Source organism: Zonotrichia leucophrys, chromosome 2 (genome assembly GCF_028769735.1).
Source record: "Zonotrichia leucophrys gambelii isolate GWCS_2022_RI chromosome 2, RI_Zleu_2.0, whole genome shotgun sequence".
Classification (NCBI taxonomy): Eukaryota; Metazoa; Chordata; class Aves; order Passeriformes; family Passerellidae; genus Zonotrichia; species Zonotrichia leucophrys.
The window spans coordinates 789,201-804,893 of record NC_088171.1 but is presented as its reverse complement, the minus strand read 5'-3'; the positions used below and the strand labels follow the sequence as shown (position 1 = coordinate 804,893).

The 15,693-nt window shown below is 51.2% G+C and overlaps 1 protein-coding gene across 8 annotated transcripts in view; it reads left to right on the top strand.

Annotated features, from left to right (window-relative positions):
• The window catches only part of MAP4 (microtubule associated protein 4), a 155,690-nt gene that overhangs the window by 88,179 nt on the left and 51,818 nt on the right, over positions 1-15,693 (top strand). For 7 of the 8 annotated variants that reach the window (XR_010439036.1, XR_010439035.1, XM_064703711.1 and 4 more), the window contains 8 exons: positions 3,502-3,615; positions 8,034-8,144; positions 8,937-9,065; positions 9,751-9,825; positions 10,663-10,779; positions 12,599-13,465; positions 14,377-14,520; positions 15,172-15,318. Coding sequence is in view for 6 of the 8 variants with exons in the window: in XM_064703711.1 (XP_064559781.1) it covers positions 3,502-3,615; positions 8,034-8,144; positions 8,937-9,065; positions 9,751-9,825; positions 10,663-10,779; positions 12,599-13,465; positions 14,377-14,520; positions 15,172-15,318 (1,704 nt within the window). In the remaining 2 variants the exon portion in view is untranslated. The remainder of the gene's footprint in view (positions 1-3,501; positions 3,616-8,033; positions 8,145-8,936; positions 9,066-9,750; positions 9,826-10,662; positions 10,780-12,598; positions 13,466-14,376; positions 14,521-15,171; positions 15,319-15,693) is intronic. The other variant, XM_064703713.1, reaches the window with a different exon arrangement.

The window sequence follows — 15,693 nt, the reverse complement described above, 5'->3', positions numbered from 1 at the left end:
TTGGGAAATCTGAGATCACATTTTGTGTTCCAGGTTTGATAAGGGGAAACTGAATATTAGGATGGGGTGGAGATGACAGATGAGCTGGAAGTGTCCACGTTAAGGCACATAACTTGGGAAACACTGTGGGAATAGCAGAGGGGGTTTGCTGGTGGTGGCTGTGCTGCAGAAATCTTTGCTGTGCTGGCCTGGCAGGGGCAGCTGGGTCCTGGCTGGCCCAGGGAAGGGGTGGCTGCTCCAGCCTTGTCCCTGTGGCTGGCCCTGCTCTGCTCTCCCTGCTCCTGCATCCCTCCTTGCACCGGCATTCCTGCTGGGAAGCACTGCCTGCTTTGGGTTCTTCATTTGCATCTGTTGTGAAAATATTGTGTGAAGAATATTCCAGTCTTGGGTTTGGATTTGGAAGGATTTGGCAGAGGCAGCTCCCAACTGCTCCTGATGCAGCTTGCAGCCGGCTCTGGGGCTTTGCTGCAGCTCAGGGCTTGCAAACACTGACGGAGTTTTGCTCAGCTTGGTTCCATCTGATGGCAAATGGAAATATTTCCCATCCCAATTCCTTTTGTCTCCTGCTGCTCCCTCCTTCTCCAGCCCCAGGTGTGGTTCCCCTCTGTATTGAAAAGCATGAGCACAGCCTGGTACTAAACCCCCTCAAAGTGGAGGGGTTTATTCAGGTTTACCTTTCTGACCCTAATTTTATGTTCTTCCCTGTGAAATCTTTCATCATGGCAATATGCCAATATATTTATAGTGCTAACAAATCGATTTGTTTCAAATATTCAGAGTTCAAGCAGTGGGTGCTCTCCATCAGCCTCAGTGTGGGTCCAGCCCAGCACTCTGTTAATGTCATAATATCATCATATCATCTTGAGGAAGTTTTGGAATGTTTTAACTGCTCCCAGGCTCTTCCTCACACTGTCAAGGACTTTTAGTGTCTTCTATTTTTTTTTTTGCTTTAAATAGTTTTATAGACACACAAATGACAGGCTCCTGTCTAGAGGAATTTACAGTGGAATCTAATTAAATCCCTTGCTGTTCTGTACCACAAATAATGGTAAATAATAATAATGTCTCTTGACACATTGCAGTGGCACTTTGTCTCCAAAGCACTTTGCAAAGCTAAATGAAATAGTACCAAAATTACGTTATATTATCAAATAAAATACTACTAAAATATTTTCTCCTGAAATAATCAGGCTTTTAGCTGCTGCAGGCTCGGACAGCGTTGCCCAGGCTGGGTTTGGTTTTCCATGGGACACACAGGGGTTGTTGTCCCCCGTGTCCCCCTGTCCTTTGTCAGGGAGGCAGAGGTGGTGTCACCCTGCCTGGGAGCTGCTGAGTGCCCTGCTGAAGTCAGCCATGGCAAATGGAGCCACTGAGCAGAGTGAGAGCTCTGAGCTCTGGCAGCAAAGCAGCGTGCCCGTGCCAGGCCCTGCTGCTGGGGGCTGCACAGGAGGGGCAGCAGCTCCAGAGGTGCCCAGGGATGGGTGGGATTGGGGCAGGGCTGCAGGGGATGGATGGGATGGATGAACCAGGGTTCTCCTGGAGACAAGAGGTAGGAGTGTTGTGATCCCTGAAATTCCCCTTTCATTCCCAGCGTGTGTAAGTGTAAAAAATCCATTTTATTTGTGTTTCCTTGGACCAGCATCTCTCTAGGATCTGTCCCTGGCAGCTCCTGCTGGGGCTGGGTGGGTGCTGCTCTGGGACACCCAGGTGGGACAGGGGCAGGTGGCCCTGGGGACACGGTGCCAGCACCTCGGTGTCCCTGGGCATGTGTCCTTCCCTCCATGTGACTCTCAGAGGGATCCAAACCCTGGGAAGCTCCTGCCTGGCCTGGGATCAGCTGGGAATGGAGACACAAAGGGGACACACCGGGGATGTCACACACAGTGTCACACACAGTGTCACACACACAGTGAGTGTCACACGGCCCTGCCTCACAGGGCCACACCCTGGGGACACGGCAGCGCTCAGAGCTCCAGAGCCTGACTGGAAGTAATATTTACATTAATTGTATTAGTCATTACAAAAATGCATTTATATTTATATATGTGTATATATGTGTGTATATATATAAATAAAAATATGTATCGAATAATATACAATACATAATTTACATATATTTATAAAAATAGAAATATTATATAGTATACATTATATAAGATAATGTAATATATAATATAAACCACATGAAAATATACGAACTATACATGATAAAATATATATTATAATATGTAGAATGATGTGCATGGAAACATATAAAATATATTATGAAGTACCTATAATATATATAGTATACTATATAGAAAATGTATATGCTATATACATTTTGCTATATATTGCATTTATTTATAACATACACAACATAAATTATCTAATATATTATATAATTATAGAAATTTATTATAATTTTAATTATTGTTTTAATTATTATTAATTTATTATTTGAATAATTATCAAATATTTATATTATTAATTTTATTATTAATTAGAAGTAATATTTGATATTTACCTCTAATCAGAGGTTTGGACATGTTTCAAACTCCAAGGAATCTCTTCCTGCTCCTCTAAACCCAAACTGTCTGAGCAAATTATTGAAGCCACCTGATGATTTGTACTGGTGACCTTTCCTTGTTTTATGATGTAAAACAATCTCCAAGCTCCACAAAAGCAATTTTTCATCTTATTCTCTCTCAATAACTTTATTGTTGTTGTTATTATTATTATTATCATCATCATCATCAATCATTATTATTAATAAAAACAGAGCTGAGTCTCTGCCCATCTTGCTGTGAGCTCTCAGCCCATCTGACCCCTCCAGGTTGTCCTTCTGTGCCTTAACATTAGGTTGTTTTTAGTAACTACAGTTTTACACTGAATTAAGGGTTATATCCAGGGATATTTTGTGATGACTTTAATCTCCTGAGCTCCTGGCTTGCAGGTATTGTCAGCCTAAGTGAAGGTAAAAATATTAAAAGCATGAAGAGGTGTATTGGCAGAGAGCAGAGGATGTTGTAGGGGGGATGAGAGAAGGAGTCCCTGTAAATATTTCTGTTTCTTTCCAGAAGAAACTGGAACCAATTAAAAAACTCTGATGTTGTCCTCAGAAGAGCTGACAAATTGAGGCCTCCTTAAAACAGAAATAAAGCTAAAAGTCATTAGTCTGGGTATTAATTTTGAACCTTTCCACTGAGTTTGTCCTGTTTAAAGCCTCAGGACTTATGGTTTTGTTCTTTTTGTACAACTGGGGGCTTTGGAGTAGGACAGCACTTCCGTGTGAGTCTGTTCTTGATCTTACATGTGCCTCAGGACACAGAAATCCCCATTATTCTGGGTCTTGTATTTGAAGAGCTGGATCAAACCAGTCAAAAATGAATATGGGCTCTGGTGGGCTGCCAGTCCCTGTTACTTGGAGATGTCACACCCAAATGTCACATAGTGCAGTGATCCATTTTAAATATTTCAATGTTTGGCCTTTGACTGGGTCATTTTCTTCTCCCATGTCAGTATTCCCAGGAGAAATCATGGATGAGAAGATGTCCTACAAAGAGTTCCTGGATCGCAACGACACCTGGTCAGCAGAGGAGAGGGACCTGTGCTTCAAACCCATGGACATGGCTGGTAGGATGGCTCAGGAGCTGGAGCACCCTGATTTCAGCAGCTGGGGGACCTCATGGGCTGCAGGCTCCATCCCTGAGGGGCTCCTGCTCCCCTCAATCATGGCCTGCAGGCTCCATCCCTGAGGGGCTTCTGTTCCCCTCATGGCCTGAGAGGGCTCCTGCTCCCCTCATGGGCTGCAGGCCCCATCCCTGAGGGGCTCCTGCTCCCCTCAGAGGCTGCAGGCCCCATTCCTGAGAGGGCTCCCGCTTCCCTCATGGCATCCCTGAGGGGCTCCTGCTCCCCTCAATCATGGCCTGCAGGCTTCATTCCTGAGGGAGCTCCTGTTCCCCTCATGGTCTACAGGCTCCATCCCTGAGGGGCTCCTGCTCCTGTCATGGACTCCCTGAGGGGCTCCTGCTCCCCTCATGGCCTGCAGGCTCCATTCCTGGGGGGCTCCTGCTCCCTTCATGGCCTTTGGCAGGCCCTGGACTCCCTGTGAGTTGGTTTTTGGTTTTGGGCCCAGCCCTGCTCAGAGGATCCCCCTGGGGATGGGGTGAGGGCATGGGGTGACCCCTCCGTGGTCATGGCCAGCATGGTGGGTGGACATGGCTGTGCTGCAGGGCAGGGAGGCTCCAGGAGGATCAGCACAGGCTGGATCCATGGCTGAGGGCCAGGTCCTGCCCTCAGGGCACCGTCACCCCATGGGACCTCCAGGCTGGGCACCGGGGCTGGTGACAGCAGCTGGACACAGCCCAGGGCAGGGATTGTCCCCTGTGCTGGCCCTGCTGAGGGACCCCTGGAATCCTGGGGGCAGCTCTGGGCCCCTCCAGCAGGAGAGCCCTGGAGGGGCTGGAGAGTCCAGGGAATGGAGCTGGGCAGGGGCTGGAGAATCCCTGAGGAGCTGGGAAGGGGCTGCAGAATCCCTGAGGAGCTGGGCAGGGGCTGCAGAATCCCTGAGGAGCTGGAAGGGGCTGCAGAATCCCTGAGGGAGCTGGAAGGGGCTGCAGAATCCCTGAGGAGCTGGGAAGGGGCTGCAGAATCCATGAGAGAGCTGGGCAGGGGCTCACCTGGAGCAAAGGAGGCTCAGGGGCCCTTGTGGCTCTGCACAGCTCCTGACAGGAGGGCACAGCCAGAGGGATTTGGGATCTTATCCCAGGGAACAGGGACAGGAGCAGAGGGAACGGCCTCAGGCTGGGCCAGGGCAGGCTCAGGATGGAAATTGGGGAAATTCCTTCACTTAAGAGAGGTTCAGTGTTGGCAGGGGCTGCCCAGGGCAGTGCTGAGTCCCTATCCCTGGCAGTGTTCAAAACCTGAGCAGACACAGCATTTTGTGATGTATTTTGGGGGTATTTGGTCAAAAGTTGGAGTTGCTTGTCTTGGAACTCTTTTCCAACCCTAATAATTCTGGGGTTTTATGCCCAGAGCAGGTGTTGGGGGACTCCCACAGCCGAGCTGCTGTGAGCACTGTGGGTTTCAGTGCAGATGTGTCCCTCTGAGCTGCAGTGTCCCCAGGCAGTGCCTGTCCCTGTGTCACACCCTGCCCTGCAGTGGGGCTGTCCCACACCTCTGCAGCTGCTGACACTGCTGAGCACGAGCTGCACCCAGCCCTGCACACTGATACACTTTCACCCAGCAGCTTCCCCTCAATATTCTCCTTTTTCCCCTCATTTTTTGAAATGAAATAGCTTGCTGGCTCCAGGAGCACATGAGAAATGTGGGTCCTACCCAGATTATCCCAGGCAATCAACCTGGAAAGATACAGGATGGAACTTTTTATTTTTAATATATTTTTGAGTATTGTAGGCCTGCTTAGGGCATGATTTTCTTCCTGACTGTGAAGAACTGATGTATTTTAACAAGGATAAGAAATGATTAATGGAAGAACTGGAAGAGCCACAGCTTTCCTGGGTTTTCCCTCCTGTTGCTGTGTGGGTGCAGGAATGGGACATTGGTGTTGTTCTGCTGAAGAGCCAAATGTTACATTTGTTAATTAGGAACAATTTACATACCTGGCCTATCACCCAGTGTTCTTTTGGCCTGAATAATAGGAATATTTTAGTTTATTTGTTGCATGAAACCACATTTCTTTAGGTTTCATGTCCTTGGAGTGTCTTGCACACCTGTGCAGGCACCACATGAAGTTCAAGATCAAAGTGTCCCCTGTGTTGCTCTTCCAATTGGATATAAATGAGATTCTGCTTAGAGCTCCTGTAATGGAGCAGAGATCAGACTCAAAGAAATCATTTGATTTATTCAATATTGGTGTGCCCACCCTTTGGAAAATGGGAGGATGATTTCCCTCCCAAGTAGAGGATTCTCTGGCTGGTGATGTAGAGGATCCCCTGACCAGCATCCCTGTAATTCCTTGTTTTTGGGAAGAAAGAGCAAATTTCAGCTCTCCCACTCCTCCCCTTTTCCCTCTGGAGCAGAGGTGGGTTGGCCCAGAGATCTGAGCTGCCCATTTTTTCCACATTATCCAACTGCTGGAAAAGAGGGAACATCAGCAGAATCTCTTCTAGTTTTAAATTGGTTTCAGTCATGCTCTTTTTTTTTTCCCCTTGTTTTTTGGGGTTGGTTTTTTAATTGGAAAGAAAGCAGTTGTTCAGACTTGGCAATACTGTTGTAAACAGCTCAAAATCAAAATATTCTGCACGTTGCTCTGAGGCAAGATGTTGTCTTGGCATCTCAAATAATCTGACAGGTTTATAAAGGAATTCACTCAGCTCACCTGATCTTGACATCCCAGCCCACTGTGGGCATGGGAGCAGCTGGGGCTGGGCTCTCAGCCCTGCAGGGAGCACTTCTGGCATGAGAATGAGCCACAGCCCTGAACCAAATCCCCCTGAGCTGGGTTTAGCTGGAGGAAATCCCAGTGTCTGGAAATAGGGTGCTCCCCTGGAGAGGAGAAGCTCCAGGCAGAGCTCAGAGCCCTGGCAGGGCCTGGAGGGGCTCCAGGAGAGCTGGAGAGGGACTGGGGACAAGGATGGAGGGACAGGACACAGGAATGGCTCCCAGTGCCACAGGGCAGGGTGACAGGGACCTTACAGCCCATCCCATCCCACCCCTGCCATGGCAGGGACACCTCCACTGTCCCAGGCTGCTCCAAACCCTGTCCCCCCTAGCCTTGGGCACTGCCAGGGGTGGCACAGTCTGCCTGGGACGCTGGGGGATGTTTCAGTTTCCCAGTAACTTGGTTAAAATACCAGTCCATCAGCCCAGTTCATACTGGGGTGCAGCTCCTGGCTGGGAGAGCTCAGGGCTCCCACACCTTTCCCTGCTCTGGGCTGAGCCCAGCCCTGGTTCCTGACTCAGAGTCATGGGCTGTGTCCATCAGGGCAGGTGGTTCCTCCTGGAGGGGGGCACACTTTCTCCAGGAGCAGTCATGGGCCACTTGCCCCAAAATCAGCCTGAGCGAGTGGCTGTTACTGTAGGGTGTAAGTTCTAATTGGGAAGGGGTTTGCTCCAAAAGCAGCCTTTCCTTGGAAGTGCAGCGTTGGGACCTGCTGCATCTCCTTCCTCTTGTTCCAATGGTGCTCCTGAGCGGTGTCCCTGTCCCCTGAGGGTGTCCCTGTCCCCTGGGGGTGTCCCTGTCACCCTGAGGGTGTCCCTGTCCCCTGAGCGGTGTCCCTGTCCCCTGAGGGTGTCCCTGTCCCCTGAGGGTGTCCCTGTCCCCTGAGTGGTGTCCCTGTCCCCTGGGGTGTCCCTGTCCCCTGAGGGTGTGTCCCTGTCACCCTGAGTGGTGTCCCTGTCCCCTGAGGGTGTCCCTGTCCCCTGAGGGTGTCCCTGTCCCCTGAGTGGTGTCCCTGTCCCCTGAGGGTGTCCCTGTCCCTGAGGGTGTCCCTGTCCCCTGAGGGTGTCCCTGTCCCCTGAGGGTGTCCCTGTCCCCTGAGCGGTGTCCCTGTCCCCTGAGGGTGTCCCTGTCCCCTGAGGGTGTCCCTGTCCCCTGAGGGTGTCCCTGTCCCCTGAGTGGTGTCCCTGTCCCCTGAGGGTGTCCCTGTCCCCTGAGGGTGTCCCTGTCACCCTGAGGGTGTGTCCCTGTCACCTGAGTGGTGTCCCTGTCCCCTGAGGGTGTCCTGTCCCTTGTGTCCTGTCACCCTGAGGGTGTCCCTGTCCCCTGAGGGTGTCCCTGTCACCCTGGGGTGTCCTGTCCCTGAGGTGTCCCTGTCCCTGAGGTGTCCCTGTCCCCTAGCATTCCCTGTCCCCTGGGGTGTCCCTGTCCCCTGAGGGTGTCCCTGTCCCTTGAGCAGTGTCCCTGTCCCCTGAGCACTGTCCCTGTCCCCTGGGGGTGTCCCTGTCCCCTGAGCACTGTCCCCTGAGGGTGTCCCTGTCCCTTGAGCAGTGTCCCTGTCCCCTGAGCACTGTCCCCTGAGTGGTGTCCCTGTCACCCTGAGGGTGTCCCTGTCCCCTGGGGGTGACCCTGCCCGTTGTGTCTCTGCCAGACCCCTTCAGCATGCACAGAGGGGAGACCCTGCCCGAGCTGTCCTTCCCCGCGGACATGAAGAGCGCGCCGCTGTTCCCGGGCCACGCCGACACTGCCAGGGACATCCTTGGTGAGCTCCCCTGCTCAGGATGCCAGCTGGGCTCTTCTCTCCTGTCTTTCTTGTGCTGGAAATTCAGGGTGATGTTGGAACCCAGGGGTGTTGGTTGAAGGTTCATTTTCATGTACTGAAACTTCAGGTTGATGTCGGAACCCGTTTCTACCTTTCTTAGTAGGAAGGTAGAACTAAAACACATTGTAAGAGTTAATTGGGCAAACTAGTTTTAAAAGGCCTTGAACCTGTGTGTCTTGTGACTTTTGGTGCCTTCTTTTTGTGCACTAAGTCTGAGATGTAGATGGATAAGAGAAAAATAAACAACCTGAAAACAAAAAAAACCAAAAGTCCCATCCATCTCTCAGTCCTGGCCCAGAACTTTTTTTGGTTCTCCCCATCAGGGAATCCACGAGGGAGGTTTCCACAGCTGTAAATTCACAAGCCTTTTTTTGCCCTGCTCTTGTTTTAATGGCGAAAACCCAGATACTCAGGAGCTGTTGCTGCAAAATGCTCTTCAGGATTTCAGCTCTTGGATTATTATATCAATATTGGATTATTAAGGGATTACCAGCTGGAATTCATGGGAGCAGAAGCAGAAAGCCAAAGGAAATAATTTGCCTGTGTTTACTCTCTTAAACCTTGTCAGAAGGTTCTGTTAAATACAGAATTTATGGTTTGTGATGCAGAACTAACATTTGATGCAGATTTATCTGAACTGCTGCTGAGCAGAACAGTCCAAGTGGTAGGACTTGAAATTTAGGAGAGATGCCATTAAGGCTGGTGATTACAAAAATTTTGTTATTTCCTTAGCTCCACATGGATCCATGATGGGACCTGAACAGCCTTTCCTGGGGTCCCTGTATTCCCCTGCAGAGGCTCTGGACCCGTCAGCCTTCATGGGCCTCGAGTCAGGCACAGAATTCCTGCCAGGAAAAGCAGGTGAGAAGCAAATGTTTCCTCTGACTGGCTGGGTTTGGAGGGTTTGCAGCTGGGAAATCCCACTTTATGAGTCCTAAAGAATCTTGGTGGGGAGTTAATACAAAAAATGAGTCAAGATTGGAAAGTTTCCTCTTGGCATGGACAGCTGTTGGTTCAGGGGAGTGTTCTGGTGTGAACCTAACCCTAACCCCTAGCCCCAAACCCTAACCCTGGCCCAGCCAGAGCAGCTGGGGCTGCCCCTGATCCCTGGCAGTGCCCAGGGCCAGGCTGGAGGAGGCTTGGAGCAGCCTGGGACAGTGGAAGGTGTCCCTGCCCATGAAATGAGCTTTAAGGTCCCTTCCAGCCCAAACCATGCTGGGATTCTACATTAGGAGGTCACAGAATTATTGAGGTTGGAACTTTTCCAACCTCCCCGCTTAGGCAGGGCTACCCAGAGCCACTTGCCCAGGAGAACTGAGGAAAGAAGCTCCTCTTCTGGCTCCTGGGGTCAGTGCTGGGTGTAACTCTTGTCTGATGGGAGCTCTCACTCCCAGTAATCCTGGGAGAACAGAGGTTCTGCTGCCTCCTGTAGAGGGAATTGGAATTCCCTGGGGATGAACCCCAAAGCCGGCAGAGTCAAACCTTCCCCTGGGAAATCAAAGCCCTGTGGGGTCAGGGCAGGGCTCAGTGTGTTTGTTTCCCACAGCCCCTGAAGAATACTGGATGGGAGCTCAGCAGGACATGAAGGGACCAGATACCTCTTACTTTGTTGAGCCACCAGGTAAAAACCAGTTGTGAGCTGATCTGCAGGAGGTGTTGGCAGAGAGCTCCTGAGCAGCAGAACCAGCTCCTCTCCTTGTCTGCCTCCTCAAGGGACACCAGGCTGGGACAGAGCCACGTGGGGGCTGGCCAAGGACAGCACTGCTTCTGCTGCTCACATCAGTTTGGAATGGAAATGAGTCTTTGGGGAGTGGGAATGGCTTTAAACTGAAAGAGAGTGGGGTTAGATGGGATATTGGGAAGGAATTCCTGGCTGGAGGATGGACAGGCCCTGGCACAGGTGCCCAGAGCAGCTGTGGCTGCCCCTGGATCCCTGGCAGTGCCCAGGGCCAGGCTGGACAGGGCTGGGAGCACCTGGGACAGTGGAGATGTCCCTGGGACAGTGGAGGTGTCCCTGCCATGGCAGGGGTGGCACTGGATGATCCTTAAGGTCCCTTCCCACCCAAACCTTCCTGGGATTTTACAATTACCTTTAAATTCTGGTCACAGTTAAATCTTTGAAGCTCCACTGGAGCATTATCCCATTGGGAATTGGTGTGTATTACAAAACTTGACCCATAACGGGATCTTTATTTCTGTGAAGAAGCTGAGAACAGTTTCTCCCTGGTGATGGGTAGGAAGTGTTTCTGGAGCTGGGGGTGGCACTGGGAGGGTTTGTAGCACAAGCCTCCCCAACTTTGCCACTTCTGGGGTTCAAGAGTTTTCCTGGGTGCTGCACAAATTATTTTGAGAGTGGGCAATCAGAGCTGAGGGGGATTCACCTGGGGGTGCCCCCCATGCCAGCCCTCCACGATCCGAGGCCTCTCCAGGAGCTGATGCCAGCTGCTTGTGTTGGCAGTGCCCCCTGCAGCCGCAGAAGCCATAAGGACGAGCCTGCCCGAGAGCCCCACGGCAGCAGCAGCCCCGGGGAGCCTTCCTGCTGCAGCCCCCGAGGGAGCCAAGGCTGCAGCTCCAGGTGAGCCCTGCACCCTGCAGGGGCAGAACATGGGATTGCCTCTCCCGGGGGAAGCACAGCGAGGTGGGAACAGAGCTGTGTGCCTGCAGGTGAGGGAGGAGCAGCAAACCTGCTGCTTGTGTCCCAGTCCAGGAGCTGATTGCACGGCTCCTTGCTGTCTCCACAGTTTAGCTCCAGGAAAATCCCAAGGCTGTGGTTACAGCACAGAGGGAGGGAATGGTTCAGGGGGAAAAGCCCCCTGAGGTCACTGGGTCCAACCCTTCCCCAGCACTGACCCACGGCCCCAACTGCCACATCTATCCACAAGGACCTTGAGCCTGTCCTTTTAAAGATTCTCTTTAAAAAAAACCCATTTTTAATGTATTTATACACAGACTCACAGTGCCAATTGTCCAGTTTCCTAATACTTCATCCCACTCATTTCCCTAATTCTCCAGGAATCATCCATACTGCTTTTAATATCTATTTACAGTCTTATTCACATGTAAAATCACAATCTTTACATTTCCTTTTGGAGAAGATCATGATATCACTTAAAAAACCCACAACAAAGTCAAACCCCAATGAGGGCTGGTGCATGATGGATCCTCTTGCTTTGGTTCACTAAAATACTTGTTTTATCTAAATGGATCCTTTAGTACCATTTTACAAGGGGCTTTTTTGGTTTTTCTATTTCTTTCTGACTTCAGTTTAAGCATCTAAATTAGATTTCATACATTTTCCACTGGCTGGGGAGGATATTTTTAGATGTGACTCAAAAAATCAGTAGAAATGTTGTTTCTTGGTCGTCAGCAATAGATGGAGATGTTCAGGGCACTGAGCTGCAGGACACAGAGGGTGGGCAGAGCTTGGGGCTGTCGAGATGAGGAGCTGCAGAGCAGAGATCCACTGCTTCTGGCTCTGATCATTTGGAAAAGCTTGCCTCTGGAGAGCTGAAACATGAAACAAAAACTGACTGAAAAACCTCCTTCAGGGGGATTTTAGGCAAATAGGAGCTTTAATGCAGAGCTTTGATTGTGCTGTGAAGTGACAAATGTTGGTTTGGAGCTACCAGCTCAGTGTTAGGAGATACTGTGTGAAAAATGAACGAGGCCAATTTGAGGGAATAGAGGGAATTTGGGATTCGTGGGAGGATTTTGTGTCAGGAGTGCCAGAGCTCCTGCTGGAGCACCAACCAAGCCCCACCACCAGCACAAACCATGTTTACAATGAAGTGTGTGGCTTTGGAGGGTGACAGGACTTTTCCTGCTTTTGGAAAACCTGCTGGGCTCACACAGGTGATCCCACATTTTCTGTGTCCTGCAGCAGAGGGAAAAGCAGCTTTTCTGGGGAAGCTGTGTGTGCCCCATCCCTGGGAGTGTCCCAGGCCAGGATGGAGCAACCTGGCGTGGTGGGAGGTGTCCCTGCCAGGAGAAGGGAGCGGGACTGGAGCTGGGGCATCCCAAAGGTGCCTTGCAGCTCCAGCCATGCTGGGCTCTGCTGGAATGTGCTCCTGGCAGAGCATCCAGCAGCCCTGGCCCCCTGCCAGCTGTTTGGCATCAGGCAGCTTTGGCAGAGGAGCAGTCCCTGCTGCTGGAGCAGATGGGAGCCCCTCTGCACACAGGGTGCACACAGGGTGCACACAGGGCACGGGGCTGCAGCAGTGGGTAGGGATGGGACACCTGGCTGAGCTGCTGGCAGGGGAGGAGGTGGTGCTGAAAGGCAGGGGGGACACAGGGAGGGAGCTCTGGCTGTTCCCAAGCACAAAGCAGCAGGTCAGGAGTTTCCATGGAGTTTCCATGGGGTTTTCCCTGACCTGTGGTGCCTGTGTCCCTGCCAGGTGCAGCCTCTGTTCCCAGCACCGACGCCGTGTCCCATCCTGCAGAGAGAGCTGGGGCTGGCCCTGCTGGAGACGCCAAACCTCCCCAGAGTCCTGCAGCAGCAGCAGCAGCAGGCAGCCCTCTCCAGGCCACAGATGGGGGCTTTGCTCCTGCACCTGAAGCCAGCCCTGCCAAGGGTGTCAATGACGTGTCCACCCCGGGGACAGAGCTCGGCTTCGCCCCGGCAGCTGGATCCCACCATGGGGTGGATTTGGGGTTTGCTCCAGCAGCAGGTGTGGAGTCCCACCAGGCCATGGATTTGGGATTTGCCCCAGCAGCTGTGGAGTCCCACCAAGCCATGGATTTGGGATTTGCCCCAGCAGCAGGTATGGAGTCCCACCAAGCCATGGATTTTGGATTTGCCCCAGCAGCAGATGTGGAGTCCCATCAGAACATGGATTTGGGGTTTGCTCCAGCAGCAGGTGTGGAATCTCACCAGAACATGGATTTGGGATTTGCTCCAGCAGCAGGTGTGGAATCTCACCAGAACATGGATTTGGGATTTGCTCCAGCAGCAGATGTGGAGTCCCACCAGACCATGGATTTGGGGTTTGCCCCGGCAGCAGACACAGAACCTCACCATACCTTGGATTTGGGATTTGCTGCAGCAGCAGATAACAAAGCTCAGCACGATCTGGGCTCTGAGTTTGCCCCGGCAGCAGAAGTCAACCATCACCATGGCCTGGATTCTGGGTTTGCTCCTGCAGCTCCAGCCAAGCCTGTCCCTGCTGTGGATGGTGGGAACGTGGCAGCTCAGCCCAGCATTGCTGTGTCTGGGGAGCTGCTGACATCTGAGGCTGCCCTTGAGCAGGACAAGGCTCCTGCAGGTGAGTGTGCCCAAATCCCAGAGTCCCAGCCATGGGTAATTCAGCTTGGAAAAGCCTCTGAGGTCAGGGAGCCCAGCCTTGGTTGGCTTTGGGTGAAGCACCTTGAGGAGAGCTCAGCTCTGCTCTCAGCAGACACAGAAAATGCATCACGGGGATTCTTCACTTACCAAACATAAAACCAGAGGTTTTTAGTGATTTTTAAATTGTCATTTGCCATTCTGAGCAGTGCTGAGTGGTCTGAGGACAGCCATGGAGAGGTGCTGGCTCTGTGTCACCACCACCCTCAGCTCTCCCTGGAATCTCCCAGGTCCTGTAGGACACAGAGCTGACAAACAGAGGTTCTTGATGACAATTTCTGAAGAGCCTAAAAGGCTTAGTTGATAATTTTGAGACCTTTCCTTGGGATGCCTGTAGGTGCTGAATGCTGTGTTTGGTTCTCCATGTGCAGGTTTGCTGTGCTGTGTGGGTTTCTCCAGGGACACCATCCCTCTGGAGAGAAAACTGCTTTCCAAAATTGTACTTATTGAATATTTATATTACTAAAATGCAGCAAATAGTCCTGGGCAGAGGCAGCATATGTGGATTGGTTGTGGATGGGGTTGGAGTGAGATATTTTTTCTTACCTTCTAATACTCTTTAGTTTAATGATGAAGATAAATTTCAAGAGAGAAGTTTTTAACAAAAACACCCACTAGAATGTAGAGACTGAGAGGCTCAGGTGGATGAATGAAAGAGGAAATGCAAGACAATGCAGGAAGGTAGAAAGATCCTAAAAGTCAGGTTTTGAAAGTGAGGAAACCCTTCAGTTCCTTACAGAGGATAAAAAATTAGGCGAGGGAGTGAATTTTATCTAATTTAATCTGATCTATATTTAAACCCAGGAATTTTTACTCTTCACATTCGATTTACAGAAGCAGCAGCAAAGGTGGAGGCGGAATGCAAAGGCCCAGAAGTTTGTGTGGATCACTCAGAGGAGATGAAGGACAGGAAACCTCCGCCGAGCCCTGGCGAGGAGGAAATTCCTGGGAAAAGCAAGCAGCCCCCGGAGGCAGCAGGTGGGAAATGCAGGCAGGGCCAGGCTCCAGGGTGCAGCCCCTGCAGGTTTTCAGTGCCTGCTGACACCGGGCTCAGTCACTGCACTTGTCCTTTCCTTCCCCCTGCACGGCTCTTGTACCAATGCCTGTCATCGTTTCCCTTTCTGTTCAAAATTTAAATAAAATTAATTACAGGGAGAGCTGCTCTCCCTTGTAATTATGCCTTACAAATGAAAACTGGCTGTAATTATGCAGAGTGAGGAATGTTGTGGTGGCTGTGGGGATGTATTGGAAGGTATAGATGAATACAAGATGATCAGCATTAGCCAGGGACTCCAGGCTGATAATGGAGTTCATTCTGGATTTGAATTCCCAGTGGGAAGCTGGGATAGTCTGAACTGGGCTGATTGCAAAGAGGAAAAAACCCAAACAAACCCTCACCCTGTGCTTAAAGCCCTGAAACAGCCCCTGCTTCTGTTCTACCCCCACCTTGGCATGTGCCAAATGTAAAAGTGCTGCTGAAATGGGATTGTGAGGGGATGAACCAAGCATGTGTCATAAACCTCATTCCTGTTAAACACAAAATTAACCCCTTTGCAAGGGCTGGGGTTTAGCTGCAGGCTGCCTGTACTCCTGAGACCTGAAGCTTTATTCCTCTCTTTCATGTTCCAGCTGAAGCAAAAGGAGCACTAGACAATAAAGACCTTCCAGAAAAATCTGCTCCTGCTGAGAATGGTGAGACACAGAAGGAGGAGGCTGAGCACAACCACGTCCAACACGCAGAACCTCAGGAAGGGAAAGCCCTGCAGGAGCCCACAGGTAGGACAGAAATCAAAAAAATTATTCCATTTCCTCATGGAAACCTCCTCTGGGAACTCTTCACTTCTGCTCCTGGCTGTGGGGCCACCTGGGCCAGCAGGAATGTCTTTGTGTGGCTCTCAGTGCTCCTGGTGCTGGGCTCCCCCTTCCCCTCGGATCCCTGCCCTGCCCAAGGCTCTTTCCCTCCCACTCAGGCTAAAAGCCCAAATCCCTGTGCTCTGAGTGCTTTATCACTGGGACTGGCTCACAGCTGTGCTGGGGCAGTGCAGAGCTCCCATCTCTGCCATCAGCACTGGCTTTTATTTTGCTGTTGAAAAGGACTGGGAATTCTCATGAGGATCTTGCAGGGAGGATCTCCTTCCCAAGTGAGCTGTG